General features: G+C 42.6%; 1 protein-coding gene across 1 annotated transcript; it reads right to left on the bottom strand.

Moving 5' to 3' along the window:
- Window positions 1-2026: 2026 nt before the first annotated feature.
- Window positions 2027-12563, bottom strand: TRMO (tRNA methyltransferase O). Its single transcript, XM_068974549.1, has 5 exons — window positions 12488-12563; window positions 10242-10416; window positions 9250-9407; window positions 5657-6298; window positions 2027-2439 (listed from the first exon to the last, which is right to left on the bottom strand). The coding sequence occupies exons 1-5, from the start codon at window positions 12561-12563 to the stop codon at window positions 2180-2182; spliced, it is 1311 nt and encodes a 436-aa protein (XP_068830650.1). The 3' UTR covers window positions 2027-2179.
- Between the last annotated feature and the right edge of the window lie 3404 nt (window positions 12564-15967).

Genomic DNA, 15967 nt, shown 5'->3' on the forward strand with positions numbered 1-15967 from the left:
TCTAGAGACAAAAACTCACACGGGGGACTCAAGGATTGGGGGTGGATAGAGGCTGCAGAACTTGTTATGTGAGAAACAGCTAAAAAAAAAACCACGAGAGGATGATCAGCCTCACCCTCTATGGCCCTGCCAGAGAGTGTAGTTATCAGAGAACAGATCTGATCTCATGTAAAGGAAGAACCATTTAATAATGAGCTACACAGGGCAGGGGTGAAGGGTCGTCACTGAGGGGCTTATGCAGGGAGAAATAGGCCAAACACTGGGAATACTGAAGAGACTGATGAGCTGGCAGAGAGCTAAGCTGGATTATATTTAGGGTTTTAGTTCTGAAACCCTGAGAATGTATATTAAAACCACAAACAATGGAAGAGTCCTCTTGCTAGGAAGTTGACTGGTATGGTCCTCAGAGTTATTTTCTCCATATTAAATATCAACATTTTGTGTTTCAAGACCTGAAAGTGAAACGGAAGTCGCTCAGTCATGTCCGACTCTCTGCGACCCCGTGGACTGCAACCCACCAGGCTCCTCCATCCATGGGATTCTCCAGACAAGAGTACTGGAGTGGGGTGCCATTGCCTTCTCCAGGGGATCTTCCCAACCCAGGGATTGAACCCAGGTCTCCCACATTGTAGGCAGATGCTTTTACCGTCTGAGCCACCAAGGAAGTCACTCAGTCTCAAAGTGATTTCAAGAGATAAGAATTCAAAATCAAAATAAAGGATGGATTGTTACCAATGTCAGTTTCCTAGTTTTAACATTATACCATAGTTATGTAAGATGTTACCATGAGAAGAAGCTAGGTGAAGGGGTCACGGGCCTCCGGCACTATTTTTGCAATTTCCTATGAATTTATAGGGCTTCCCCAGTGGCTCAGCGGTAAAGAATCCACCTGCAATACAGGAGATGAGGGTTTGATCCCTGGGTGGGGAAGATCCCCTGAAGGAAGGCATAGCAACCCACTCTAGTATTCTTGCCTGGAGAATTCCCATGGACAGAGGACCCTGGTGGGCTACAGTGCATCGGACACATTGAAGCAACTTAGCACACACATGAACCTATAATTATCTCGAAATAAAAAGCTTTTACAAATCAAATTAAAAATACTTCCCCAAGAGGTTCTAGGTAACCTCAAAGACAACCCAGTTTGTTTCCGGAATGCACTGTCATGAGCCACAAATGACTCTGCAAGTATCTACAGGCAGCAGGGCTCATTTCAAAATCATGATCAATCAGCTATTAAGATTTATGGTTATGATTAGGAAAGCCTGTGTCATGTTGACAGGTGTCTAATTTGGTTATGCTGATCATAAATCTTCAGCTATCTGGGATCACATTGCTAAAATCACCTGGGCAATACGTTCTTAAAGCTGCTTCCCGTGTGGTGCTCACACAGGAATCGTGTACAGACTTAATTACTCTACTTATCTGACTGCAATACAACAATATGCTTGTGTCTTCTTCCTCCACAACTATGGCTGGCAACAAGAACTGCATTCAGTTTAATCTCTTTCTACCACTGAAACCTCACTCACAGTAGTTCTCAGTGAATGGTCATGGAATAAATAAGAAATAAACCAGTAATTAAGTTATTTTTCTTGGACTTCTGAGAATGACTTGCTTTTCTGATACAAAGGCATCCAAAGAAAGCCTAAAGTCACCATTTTGGAATCAGGATTAAATATATACACATACGTGAGAGCAGGGAGCAAAGTCTCTAAAGATCTTTATAACAACTTTATTTTGATTTGTTAGTTTCTCAAGATATCATAACTCAGTTTGATTTAGAACAAAATAGAGAGATCGGGCTTTTTCAGACAAAAAAAAAACCCAGCATGAATGGTTGAACATATCCTCTAACTTCTGCCCAGTTTTACCAAGTACCAAGGACAACTGACTTCTTTCAGAAAACCCTGACATAGCATCACCTTTGGATTCTTCAGTATTAACTGATCAAAAGCAATCATGATATGGTGCTTTCTCCAAATTATATATCTCTTAGTTTATTAAAATACATGTTTTTCAAATAAATATTGTCAACAACCCAAATCACCAAATGTGAGAGATCACAAAGTGTCATGTTGCTTCCTTTTGCAAAGAAGGCACATCATTAGCTTGTACTGATAACCCAACAGCCACACCCAAGTCAATCAGGCTGTCTTACAGGCTCCATGGAGGATACTCACGACCCCAAAGACACTGGGGACTCCGCAGGCTTGCTCATCTGAACAGGCTCAGAAGCTGGCTTGATCCTTAGGACTTCTGCAAAACCATCACCAAACCAGCATGTGACGTGCGCTGTGTCTACTGTAAAGTAAAAAAGACGATCTTGGCAGAGCTTCCGTCGATATACAGACCGAGGATCAGCTGACAGCACAGCCTCGATGGCATGCCTTGCTTCCTCCGCTGACTGAAAGTATTTAAATGAAGCCTGACCAACACCTGCAACAAGAAGAACACAGCTTGGGAATTCTCTGCCGGTCCAGCGGTGAGGACTCCACGCATTAACTGCCATGGGCCCAGGTTCAATTCCTGTTGGGGAAGTAAGATCCCACAAGGCACACAGCCCCCACCCCCAGCCTCAAAAAGGACCCCATGACTTAATTATCAAAACCATGCAAGTCAAATTTCAGTACAGTGAGTTTCAATGTGGAGGCTGGCTGGAGCCTTGAATATCACTTGGAAATCTAATCATCATAAAGAATGTCACCTTCAAGTGGTACGGTCATTATATTAAATTTATGCACACGCAACCCAAATTCAAAATCTGCTGAGAAAAAAAAAATCATGGTGATAATTTTCCTTAGTCTCCTAAACAGGACAGCTGAGCTTTCACTTTTGTGCACCCAAAATGTCACTTTCCTATGCTCAATGTAAGTCAGTCACAGTCCTATCCAACTCTTTGTGACCCCATGGACTGTAGCCTGCCCCGCTCCTCTGTCCATGAAATTCTCCAGGCAAGAATACTGGAGTGGGTTGCCATTTCCTTCTGCAGAAGATCTTCCCAACCCAGAGATCAAACCTGGGTCTCCTGCACTACAGGCAGATTCTCTACCAACTGAGCCACTAGGGAAGCTCAACATAGACTTGAACTCAATTCCTTGTCATTTTCCTCTCAGAATGGAGGCATGGTCACTGAAAGGCACGGCAGTCCCAGCATTCTCAGAAGGCCACACATAGCCAGAGCACTGCCTAAAGGCAGGGGAGGGTGCCTCAGGCAGGGGAGAGTGTCACACACCCACAGGTAAAAGTAACAGCAGTTAGGGGTGTAGGAAAAATGGGAGAGCCCTTGTGAGAACAGTGAAGCAGGCAGACTAAGTTTAACACCATCACCGGGAAGAGGCTACCCCATTCCCCAGGTTTGTATGTCAGTAAACATAGGAAGTGGAAAAATTTCCTGTGTTTGTAACACTGTAGGTGTGTTATAATTTTTAAAAATACATTACATACAAAACTTAAATAAAAGATTAACTGTGACCTAATTTTTAATAGCTGCCACATAATATACATCCAAACGAAGACCAGGCTCTTCCAAGAAGGCAGGTGCTTTACAGAATGTTGTCCCTGTTCAAAATATCATCTGGAGTGGTAGTCGGGGGGTGGAGGTGCTGTCTTTATCCTTCTGAAAACAAATTCAGATTTTAGAAAACAGCCAAATATCACTCTGGACTATGTCCAATTAAAAAGTTGGTAAGTAAAGTCATGAAATACAATCTCTGGTCAAAAACTGAGGACTAATTATGCAGTGCTAAGATTCCTCTCTTGTATGGTACATGAAACAATTCTAAGGCCACTCTAGAAAGAAGAGTTCCCAAAACACCACACTTCTCAGTAACTGTTTCCCGTAGAAGCTCCAGGTCTTCGCTTGGCTGTTCATTTGGCACAGGTGCCCTTCCCTCACTTCCCTACCTACTTATGTTTCCAAGCTCAGCCCAAATACTTACCCTTTCCTCCAAGAAGCCTTCTCAGATTTCCTCCCCGAGGAGACAGAAGCCTCCCCAGATTTTCTGTTCCCCACGTCAGAATACATTCTGCTTCCTGTTCCCACAGCACTCCATTCCAGGGCCAATCCCTCCTCTCCACTCCAACATCTTTTTATCCTTTCTACACTCTAAACTTTCTGAAGTGATTTCTTATTTCTGTCCTGGCTCAAAATTCTGCTGCTATAAATCAATCAGCCCCCATTTTATAGTTACAGTTCATTATTTCTCTTTTTAACCATTTTTTAAATCAGTAAGACATCATGTAGCCTCTCAATGAACTGTAGTTTGAAAAACACAAAACTTTCCAAAGCAGGAAGCATTTCATGATAACCACCAGACAAGAGGCAAATATATGGTACCTTTTAGGCAGCACTGCTTTGTTCTTTTTTTTTCCTTTCCTTGGGAATTCCCTGGTGGTCTACTAGTTAGGACTCCGGAGTTTTCACTGCTAAGGGTGTGGACTTAATCCTTGGTGAGGGAACTTAGACGCTACAAGCCATGCGGGGTGTGACCCCTCCAAAAAAGAAACCCAAACTGACTTCCTCTTCCCACGACCTGTGCTGCTGTTTAGTCACTAAGTCATGTCCCGTTCTTTGGCAACCCCGTGGACTGTGGCCCACCAGGCTTCTCTGTCCAAGGGATTTCCCAGGCAAGAATACTGGAGTGGGCTGCTGCTTTCTTCTCAGGGATCTTCCTGACCCAGGCATTGAACAGGTGTTCCTGCATTACAGGTGGATTCTTTACCCATGAGCCATTAGGGAAGCCCCTCCATGAACTAGATGCAGTGATTAAACAATGTTCATAAAACTTTTAAAATAAAGAGATCAATTTAAAAATTAAATGTTCTGTTTAAACATAAAGCCTTAGGATAGAATGAGAAGCACAACCACCTAGTGGCACGTGAAATCTGACATCTCCTTGGCAACAACTAACTGGCTACTTCTTACTGGAACCATTGAACCCACTTCTTAATAGGCCCTTCCTTCATTCTGGACAGCTGCTTGGAATCTGCTTGTGGGCTTGAAAAACCAGATAACAATGTTTGTTAACATTATGTATTAAACAGGTGCCAAGTAAAAGACCTGTGGTGGCTCTTCTGCAGTGCTGGGACTTTACAGGGAAAATCCCGGTGGTAAGACACTCTTTCCTTCTTACTACTGGGCTCTGTGCCAAAGGCTGAGCTATTGGCCACCTGATAGTAAAAATAAGATGAGACATTTCTGTAGTCAGCGAGTGAAACAGATGAAAGAAAATCTACCTAAGTATAGAACAAGCACAACTTAGTGTCTGAATGCCATTTGAGAACTCCAAGAACTACTGCTACGAGTTGACAAGAGGCCCTATTCCTGGGCAGCAGCTGTCCTCAGTAAACACGTGACTGAGTGGCTGGGACTCTGTGCTGAACAGTTGCTGACTGAAAGCCATCAGATGACATTGTCCAAGTTTGATTTTATACTCCTACGTTTCTTTACAAGTCATAATGACCAATACTCTATATACCTGCCCTCAGAAATACCAATTTGGTCTATGGCCATACCACCCTGAACATGCCTAATGTCATCTTGGAAGCTAAGCAGGGTCGGGCCTGGTTAGTATTTGGATGGGAGAAACACCAAGTTCGCCAAATCTCCTAGCAAAGGCTCATCTGTTATTCACAAACAAGAAGTGGAAAGTACCTGGTTCACCTGAGCTGAGGTGCTCAAGGTCCATCTCTGCGTGAGGAGTAAACCGGACTTCCAGGTTGGCCACAGGGGCCTCTCTCACCCAGGCAGGGACCACACTGCAGTGGGCTGCACCGGCCACCCCAGAAGGAGCCTTGGGGGACATCTCTGGGCCATGTCCTTCTGGGACCACTGCTTCTTCCCCTCTCTTCAGCCTGCCATCTTCTTGCTCCTCTGAAGGGCTCTTCTCCTGGCTATGTGGGCCACTTTGCTCTTGTGCCACCCTGGGACCGGATTCTTCACCCAACTCTGCTGCTATCTCCCCCGGCTCAGGGGAGCTTTGCTGGGTGTTTGCTGCGTCATCAGACTCCGCGTTGTTTTCCCCTGAAGTTCTATGTTCAGGACATTTGAGTTTCTCCCTAGTGCAGTGGCTGGGCTGTGATTCCTTGTACCCTGAGAGCTGTTGCCAGTCACAGTTATCAGTCTTGCCTTCAGACTGGGACACGGTTTTCAGTTTATGTTGGTTATTCTGTAAGGTGAAGTCCCCTGAAGATTCAATCAAATTTTGCGGTGAGTCATAATCAGCTATGTAGGGCTTTATGTCTAGTACAGGTGTGCCATGAATCATGTCAATTCCAGAAAGGTAGACAGCTCCACCTGTAATGTAAAAAACATCTTAGAGATATTAACAATGAAGAACAGTGTAAATGACTAGAGATTCAATACCATCTGCCTAAATCTCACCAGGCTTAGTCACAATTCCCTCACGCACCAGGCTCTCTTACACCTGGTGCATTGGTACTTCTCTTTCTACCTAGAAACTCATTCTCTTTTTAACCTGTCAGACTGCTGCTTACTCTTCGAGGCTCTCATGTAATACCTCCTTTACAGAGCCTTTCTTGCTCTTTCAGACAAAAGTGTTCTTTCCTCTATTCTGCAGAGGAACCTGTGCCCAAACTTCTCCTGGAGCCCTTGTCACGTGCTCTGGCAATGGCCTGCTTAGAGTCTCTCCCCCTAGACAGTGAGTAGGCCTTTGAGCACTAGGTGGGGCCAGCTCACCTTTGCATCACTGGAGGTTTCTAACTTTGTTCCAAGTACATCAGAAAGATAGTTGCTCAGTCGTATCCAACTCTTTGAGATCCCATGGACTGTAACCCACCAGGTTCCTCTGCCCATGGAATTTTCCAGGCAGGAATACTAGAGTGGGTTGCCATTTCCTTCTCCAGGGAATCTTCCTGATGCAGGGATTGAACCCAGGTCTCCCGCATTCCAGGCAGATACTTTACCGTTTGAGCTACCAGGGAAGCCCAGGTACCTCAAAGTCCTCAGTATTACCTCTGTGGGACTGACGATTGTTTCTACTGCGGCAAACAGCATCTAAGGTGGCCCTGTGATGCTCATCACCTAGTGGTGTATAATCCCCTCCTCTTGAGTATGATTTGATATCACTCCAGTGACTATGTTATCTAAGACTCCTGCATTTGCTGCAGATTCACTTGACTCTTCTTGTGGGCTTGATGAAGCAAGCAGCCACGCTGGGAAAGTCCATATAACAAGGCACTGTGAGTGGTCCTTAGGTGCTGTGGGCTGCCTCTAGGAGCTGGAGGCAGCCACCAGCCAAAAACCAGCGAGAGGTCAGGACCCTCAGGATCACAACTGTAAGAAAGTGAATTCTGCCTATGACCAGAGTGGGCTTGGAAGTGGATTCTTCCACAGTCAAACCTCCAGAAAAGAACTCATTCCACATGACACCTTCACTGAAACTTGGTGAGACTCTAAGCAAGGACCCAGCTAAGCTGTGTCCCAACTCCCTAACCCCTAGAAACATCATAATGTCTTAAACATGTAATAAATGTGTGCTGTTTAAACTGATAGGGTGTGGTAATTTGTTGCACAGCAAGAGAAATATAATATTCCATCATATAATTAAGCAGACTATAAGTCACATTACCAAATACTAAGGGAAGGTCTCCTGCTGTCCCACTTACACTGCTGTTGTCCAGTTAGTAGACTCTGCTGCAGAGTCTTGACCCCGGGAAAACTGGTCCAATGAGAATCAAAGAACCGCATGTGATCACACTCGATCCTATCTTCATTTAAGAAAAACATGACTAACAAAGGACTCTGATTTCTAAAACATGCTTACTGTGAATGAACCTGGAACTTTGGAAAGAAGATTTTGGACTTTCTAAGTGATAGACTGTGCCTAATGACGTCTGCCAAAGACACGGGGGTACAAGTGAAAGTTCAAGGGATTTGAAGTCAGACAAACTCTTGTCTGGATGCCATTGGGGAAATTATCAAACATCCAAGACCTCAGTGCCCTCATCCACAACAGTCAGACTGCTACTCTATCAAGTCCACGAGCCACTGTGAGATAACATACATGAACATGCTTTATAAACTGCAAAGCACCGCAAAAACACTGGTTATCCTTATAATGTTTACTTATAAGAGTGTCTATAGGGCTGCTGTGCTTGTCTTCACCTCTTTGATTTGATCTTCCCCATTAGAATGCTAAGCTCCTCTGGAGGGCAGGGATTTTTATCTAAATTTGTTTGCCACTATATCCCCAGCACCTAGAATAATGCTTGACACATATTCAGTGCTCAGAAAATACATGTGTGTTGCACAATCATAAAATGTTCCAGTACTATTACCCAAGTTGGTTAGCCATCACTAATTGAGAAAACTCAAGTTGGATTGGCTTAGAATTTTTCTGGAAAACCTAACCAAGGCCCTGTTGAATATAAGCCAGCAAGGGAGTTCAAGCTCTCAGAAAGAACAAATGAAGTAATGGCTCCCATCTTTTTAGTCTGTAATGTACCCTTAGAGCCTTAGTAAGAGCCTCAAAAAAATATCCCACAGTGACTCCTTCTCCTTTGGCCATTTTACAAACAAGCAAGCTGAAGCCTGGAATGCCCCCCGATTTCCCTATACCTGCCACTCTATCTTCTCCCTCTTTCACAAATGTGCAGATCAGGCTGGAGGGATTTGAGAACCAGAAGCTTTCAAAAATGAACAGCTCAGTAGCAACATTATACACAAGCATGCAGTTAAAACTAATCGAGTATTCCACACAGGTTCTCCCGCTGACAGATGTTCAGTCTATGCAGTCTTCGTCCCAGCCCTCTGCCTCGTGTCTCAGTGGGCAGCAGCACTGCAGCTAGGGTGCTCGTTCATTCCTCGGGGCTGCAAGGAAGAAATGACCGACCACCCTGTGTGCTGACCATACATGCACATGCAACCAGTTGCTGTGTGTTAAACTTTGAGCGTGTCCAATTATTTTTAGGTCATTTTGTATTTACAGAATTTCAAGTTAGAAAAAATTTGGTTGCTAATTTAGTGATTGTGAAATCTTAAGAGTTATCTTGAAATAACTTCTGATAAGTGCAGTGACATAAACTAACTCTGAGCATCCTATGAGAGCTTATTTCAAAGTGTTTCAGTGCTCACATTCCTTTAATCATTTCATTCTCTTTAATATCTGGTGGGTCTCAGGGGCTAACACCATTTGTATTTCTGTGAGTAACAGCCAGTGCTGAGTAGTATGTTGATTTTATAAGACTTCTTTTGGTTAAGGAAAAATAGGTAAAAGTAGAAATTACCTTCTACTCTTTCCAGTTTGGCCAGGGTCAGTCCTATTGCATTGGGACGATGTGGGCTCCTTGTAGAGAAAACGCCAGTCTTTGCACCATTCAGCCTAGGAGGCTGTACTTTTGCCTTACAGCTCAAATGACCGTTTTTGTGAAAAACAAACAAAATCCTATTGAAAATAAACCAAGTTACTGAGTAAGAAAAGAAGACAAAGAAATTAATCTACCATAATGATATGGAGGAGGAAAAAACTGTAATCCTCACAAACTAAAACAGAAAGAATGCCTTTAATGGTATTAAAATATGATCAGTGGGGGAAAAAAATGTTGGGGTGAGGAAGAATGAACAGAGACAAAATTTAAGTGACAGCAAGTAACACTAGTGTAACACAGACCTTAATATAGCTAACATTTTACTTAAAAGTATCAAGATTTCTAGGGTTTCTTTTGACTTTTAGGAAGAGCAGACTTAATACTTCACAGATATAGAGCAAAGTCCACAAACTTTTTCCTTAAAGGAGCAGCTGGAAAATATTTTAAGGTTTGCAGGTCAACCAGTCTCTGCTATAAAAATTCAACTCTGCTACTGTAGCACAAAAGCAGCCACAGCCAACACATAAATGAATGCTCGTGGCTGTGTTCCCATTAACTTACTTACAAAAACAGAAGATGAGATGGGTTTGCTCCATGGGCCATAGCTTGCTGACCCCTGGTCTAGAAGACAGAATAATGACCCATGGGCAAAACTGAGGTCTACAGATTTCAGCTCAACAGAAGTCACCCACCACAATTAGAACAATTGCAAATGGAGTGTGCCCCCTCAGTGGATCCCACACTTCCCTGAGGGTGTCCAAGTTATGCCAACATTCACATTCATGCCTAATATGAATCCCATGCAATAGATAAGGGTGGTCTGGATGGCAGTCTCCAAGGGTACTTCCAACTGGAGTACTCAGAGACAAGTTCTGGTCCAGAGTACCATTTCTAACTAAAAAACAACTTACCAAACATGAGAAAACTGTTCTAAGCCCATCAAGGAATGTTCAGGATTATTAAAGATGCTTTTTCTAATCCTCAAACAAGCCCGTGAATGGCTACAAATGGATGGCTGCCTTGGAGTACCATTCTTGGCTGAGAAACAGGATTCCAAGTAACCAATTGGCTCAGTTAAAAGATTCCCTACAAAAGAAAATTAGGTAAGAAATCATTCATCAAAAGGTCAAGTAGAATGAAATAATGCCATCTGCAGTAACACAGACAGACCTAGGGGCTTCCCTGGTAGCTCAGCCGGTAAAGAATTCCCCTGCAATGCAGGAGACCCTGGTTTGATTCCTGGATTGGGAAGATTCTCTGGAGAAGGGATAGGCTACCCATTCCAGTATTCTTGGGCTTCCCTGGTGGCTCAGAAGGTAAAGAATCCACCTGCAATGAGGGAGATCTGGGTTCAAACCATGGGTTGGGAAGATCCCCCAGAGGAGCCCATGGTAACCCACTCCAGTATTCGTGTCTAGAGATCCCCAGGGACAGAGAGCCTGGCCAGCTACAGTCCATGGGGTGGCAAAGAGCTGGACATGACTGAGCAACTCAGCACAGCACAGATAGACCTAGAGATAATCATGCTAAGTAAACCAGACTTCATGCTAAGTGAGAAAGCCAAATACATGATATTGCTTATAGGTGGAATCTAAAAAAAAATGATAAAAACGAACTTATTTACAAAACAAATAGACTCACAGACACAGAAAACAAATTTACGGTTACCAAAAGGGGAAGAGGAGGATAAATTAGGAGTTTGGGCTTAACATATACACACTATTTTATATAAAACGGCCAAAAATGACCTACTGTACAGCCTGGAGAACTATACTCAATATCTTATAATAACCTATAATGGTTATTATAAAGAGAATGTATAAAAAGAATACACACATACATATAACTGAATCAGTTTGCTGTACACCTGAAACTAATACATTATATATCTACTATATTTCAATGAAAATTTTTAAAAATAAAATATAAAATTTTTTTAAAGAGAAGTCACAATTTCCTACATAATAGTGTTAACACAATGTATTAAAACCCACCATGATTATTTTTCTTTACCAAGCAGGCAAAAATAACAACAAAAAAAAGGTCAAGAAAAGATGTAGGGAGACGTGTTTTCTTTAACGCAATGACTTCATAATTTTAAAATCTACCAGATGTTTCCTACATGCGTGTATGCTCAGTCGTGTCCAACTTTGTGACGCCCCAGACTATAGCTGTCCAACTTTGTGATGCCCCAGACTATAGTTGGCCAGGCTTCTCTGTCCGTGGAATTTTCCAGGCAAGAATACTGGAGTGGGTTGCCATTTCCTACTCCAGGGGATCTTCCTGACCCAGGGATCCAATCTGCGTCTCCTGCCTTGGCAGGTGTATTCTTTACCACTGAGCCACCAGGGAAGCCTCTACCAGATGTCCAGTTCAGTTCAGTCACTCAGTCATGTCTGACTCTTTGCAACCCCATGGACCACAGCACGCCAGATGTTATACAACTATAAAACAAGATTCTTAAAACATTCATCAGTTCAGTTCAGTCACTCAGTCGTGTCTGACATTCGTTAAGTACATATAAATATCCTCATCATTACATATGCATTGTTATACCCTTTTAGATAATAAACTGGAAAGAACATGGGTGAAAGGAAAAATTCATGTTTAGAAGACTTACTATAATTCAAATTCTATGCTACCATAACTATGTATGTGACCTTGGTCAGGACTATGGAGTATTTCAAATAGAGAGAATAAGGTGCACAAAGTTAAATGACAAATTTTCTAGCATAAGAAGGGAACAAAACGGTTTGATTGGAGTGTGAAATACAAGGCAAAGAATAAAAGATAAGGACACGGGTTGCATATAAGATGCTTTTAATTGAAAACAACACAATACATGAAACGAACTAGTTTTGAGCAATAAAGGGAGTGCGTGGGGTCACAGTACACAGTAGTTCTTAGTGCACGTGGCTGTTCCGCCAAGACCTTGCCAACCTTAGCCACCAAAGAGCAGAGAGATGACATCATCCCGCTCACCTCAGACACATCACGTGGTCGCCTGAGCACATGATCCATAACTTCGCAATAAATACGAAAAACGACCCTTGTCCATTCAAGGTCTTCCAAGTCCCGTCCCCCCGCTGCAGTGAAAACGGTTCCCTGCTCCTGGAGGTCTTAACGCGCGCAGAACCGCCAGCCTCTTAGAAGTTACCTGTCTCCAGAGCCGGCTTCACACACCCGCACGGGGTCGCTGTGGCGCTAGGCCCGGACTCTTTCAAGTCGCGCATGGCTACGGGTCACACAGGAGCCCACCCAATGCGTTCAAACCTTCCGCTTCCGGTTTCCCTACCTGGCGCCTGCGTAGTAGCTGTGCCGGCGGATGGCGCCAAGATTGAGCACGCGCAGGGCGGGGGCGCTGGGGCAGTGAGGCTGCGGGCGGGGGATGTCAGAGGCTACCACTAGGTGGCGGTTAGAGGTTGGAGGCCTTATTCCGCTTCTGAATCTGTGTCTTGTGCTGTCTCGCACAGACCCGCTTCAGTTTTAGGGTCCAAGTTACCGCCCTTTTGGCCTTCCCTGGTGGCTCAGAGGATAAAGCATCTGCCTGCAATGCAGGAGACCCGGATGCCTGGGTTGGGAAGATTCCCCTGGAGATGGACAGAGGAGCCTGGCGGGCTACAGTCCACGGGGTCGCAAAGAGTCGGACACGACTGAACGACTTCACTTCACTTATCGCCCTTTCCATTGAGAACAAGTCGATGAAGATTTATGCATAAAGATACTCGAAATAATAAGCAACCTACTCATCCAACGCATGACGCTAATTTTTAAATAAAAAGAATATGTATATACAGTTATCACATAGCGAGATGACGGGATGTTAAGAAAATGTTAATACTTCTTGAGTAGTGGGAATACACAGATGGTCGTTTATACTTCTCTGTATGCTCCCAATTTTTCCATAATAAAAAGGATGCTTAGTCAGAAAAGAAACCCAAATAAACCTCGTTTCAAATCTAATGTATGTGTAGCTCTACACCAAACTAGGTAGAGATAAGAAGTGGGAACTATTCCTTGCGCTCCGTACCTCACGAGAACTGAAGTGAGAATGAAACTGAGTCAACGGCCATATACATTGGGATTGTAGTGGTTGTTTGGGGGAAGCTCTAAAAAGTTGAGGGCCTACAAGAATCAGTTTTCAGCACCTGCAATACCAGTTACCCCTGCAGCGCTAGCCTGGCCTCTTACGTTTGTGTGTTTGTGTGTGTGTGTGTGTGTGTGTTAGTCGTTCAGTTGTGTCCGACTCTGTGACCTCATGGACTGTAGCCCGACAGGCTCTTCTGCCCATGGAATTCTCCAGGCAAGAATGCTGGAGTGGGTAGCCGTTCCCTTCTCTAGGTCATCTTCCCCACCCAGGTACTGAACCCAGGTCTCCTGCATTGCAGGCAGATTCTTAACCATCTAAGCCACCAAGGCCTCTTACCTACTTACTTGTAACCTCGTCTCCCACCTGTACATTTATAAAGTTTCTCTGTATACTTAATTCTGCTTCTGAGTTTTTTATCCTGTTTTTTCTTGGGCTAGGGGAGGGAGAGAGACATATTGCTTGCAAAACAAATTATTCAAGATCGTAAAACTCCACAGATTTAAAAGTTTAACAACCATGAAAAGCTGTTCCTAAACATGTTCTAACTATTAACTAATAGACCACCATCAGAAAATAACCATCAGAAGGAGTCAAAGATTTAAAGAGAGGATTGTGGGTTTTAAAACAAAAACTTTTAAAACTGATAAAATTCATAACCCTACATGTCCTCTGATGGGTTTTTTCCACGTGAAATTTGAAAAAGAATACCTTTATTCTGTTTTCAGGAGGGAACAGTTCTGGGCAGCTATGAAACAAAAGTAAGTTGGGAACTGTTGAGCTCTTCGCACGATGTAAAACTGGGGCCGTAATGGCTGCAATTTTCCACTAGATGGGGGTGTTGCTAAAAGTGATAGTCGCTTTGTGGCCCAACAGAGGTATTTGCCTTCTTGGCCTTAGATACAATGAAAGTCACGCCAAAAATACGATACCAAGTGTGACATGTTCTGAAACGCATAGCAGACTTGGAGACACTGATGAAGTAGATTGTTACTTGATTTAAAGGAAAAAGTTCTCTTTATGGAAAGCAGGAACTTAAATATGTAGCACTTTCATTATATGATTTGCAATTTTTATTATCCTGTCTAGAGGATATATGATTATATAAATAACAATTATATGTGATTATTTGTAGTTTATGATACAATCTTTTCTCTAGAGGTAGGATCTGAGAATCTGCCTTAAAAAGAAACCAAACCCTAAATGATTCAAAGTAGGTATCTGCCTACACTTTGAGAAACACTCCTCGATATAATGATTCTTTTTTTTTTTTCTTAGTTGCAGCCTGGAGGATCTTTGTTGTGGTGTTCAGACTTAGATGCCCCGTGGCATATGGGATCTTAATTCCCTGACCAGGGATCAAACTGTGTCCCCTACACTGGAAGGCGGATTCTTAGTCACTGAACCACCAGGGGTTGTCCCAATATAATGATTCTTAATCTTTCATTTGAGTGAAGGATTCTTCTGAAAATCAATTAAAGCTTTGGATCTTATCACACATCATATTAGATTTAATATCATAAGATTCATTCATTTTAAAGAACAACCATTACACCCACAATGAGAGGAGGGTAAGCCCAAGGTAGGGCTAGATGGATTCTCGCCAAACTTTAATTCTGCTATTCCACATGGACCTGCATTAACTGTAGTACATTGCATGCAGTTCTTGAACATATCTTGAATTCACCCTTCTTTGTGTCACAAACAATAAAGCTGCTATCCTCACCTATAATACAAATCTTCTCTAACTTTCAAGGCTCCACTCGTGTAATTTTTTCAGGTCACTCTGGCAAAAAAGTGAGTATTCCTTGGTTGTATCTTCTATCCAAAGAGTATTAGCATTACTCTCTTCTTTTGCAAAATTTGTTTTCTGTTTTCTTCCTCCACAAGACTAGATTAAACTCCTAGTAGGTAAGGACTATGTGTTATAGGTCTTCTGCCCTCACAGTGCTTACCATGATGCTGTCCACACAGTTAAACATGTACTAATGATTTAATGTACATTTTGCACAATTACAATATTTTAAAAGTAAAAATAGAAAATCAAAATTCAAATATGCGAGTACATACATCACTCCAAAATATCTTTAAAGAAGTCCTAGAATGATAAGAATTGTTAAAATTATTAAATAACTAAAAGCTAACTTAAGCCTGCATAAAATTTTGATACTATTGTCACATTAATAATTGATCAAAGTTAACAAGAAATCTATATACTTCCCCAAATTTTAATTGCTCAGCCTTAAAAATGGAAAAAAGGAGGGCTTGATAATTTCCCCCAAGGGCAAACATTTCTTTGATTAATTCTTAAGGGGAGTAAAACTATTAAGTTTGTTCCCACCACTGTCCTCTCCCCAGATTACATACATACACATATGTGCACACACATACACACTAGCAGAATATTGTCTATGTGGTAGAGCCTGAGAAAAAACATTAATTCTCGCTTTCAGGTATAGTCTATATATCTATAGACTATATATCTATAGGCGGGGAGATACTGTTAAAATGTTAACGAGTATTGTAGAGATTTCTACCATATTTTGAGAA

The sequence above is a fragment of the Capricornis sumatraensis genome, chromosome 6 (assembly GCF_032405125.1).
Source record: "Capricornis sumatraensis isolate serow.1 chromosome 6, serow.2, whole genome shotgun sequence".
Lineage (NCBI taxonomy): Eukaryota > Metazoa > Chordata > Mammalia > Artiodactyla > Bovidae > Capricornis > Capricornis sumatraensis.

Bases quoted from the DNA above. Each gene is read 5' to 3' on its own strand.
- TRMO (XM_068974549.1), bottom strand. From the start codon at position 12,563: ATGCGCGACTTGAAAGAGTCCGGGCCTAGCGCCACAGCGACCCCGTGC. The intron at 9,408-10,241 runs GTAAGTTGTTTT...TATTTTCAATAG, and splicing joins GAACAGTTTTCTCATGTTTG to GATTTTGTTTGTTTTTCACA. The intron at 2,440-5,656 runs GTACTTTCCACT...TTCTTGTTGCAG, and splicing joins CCTCAGCTCAGGTGAACCAG to GTGTTGGTCAGGCTTCATTT.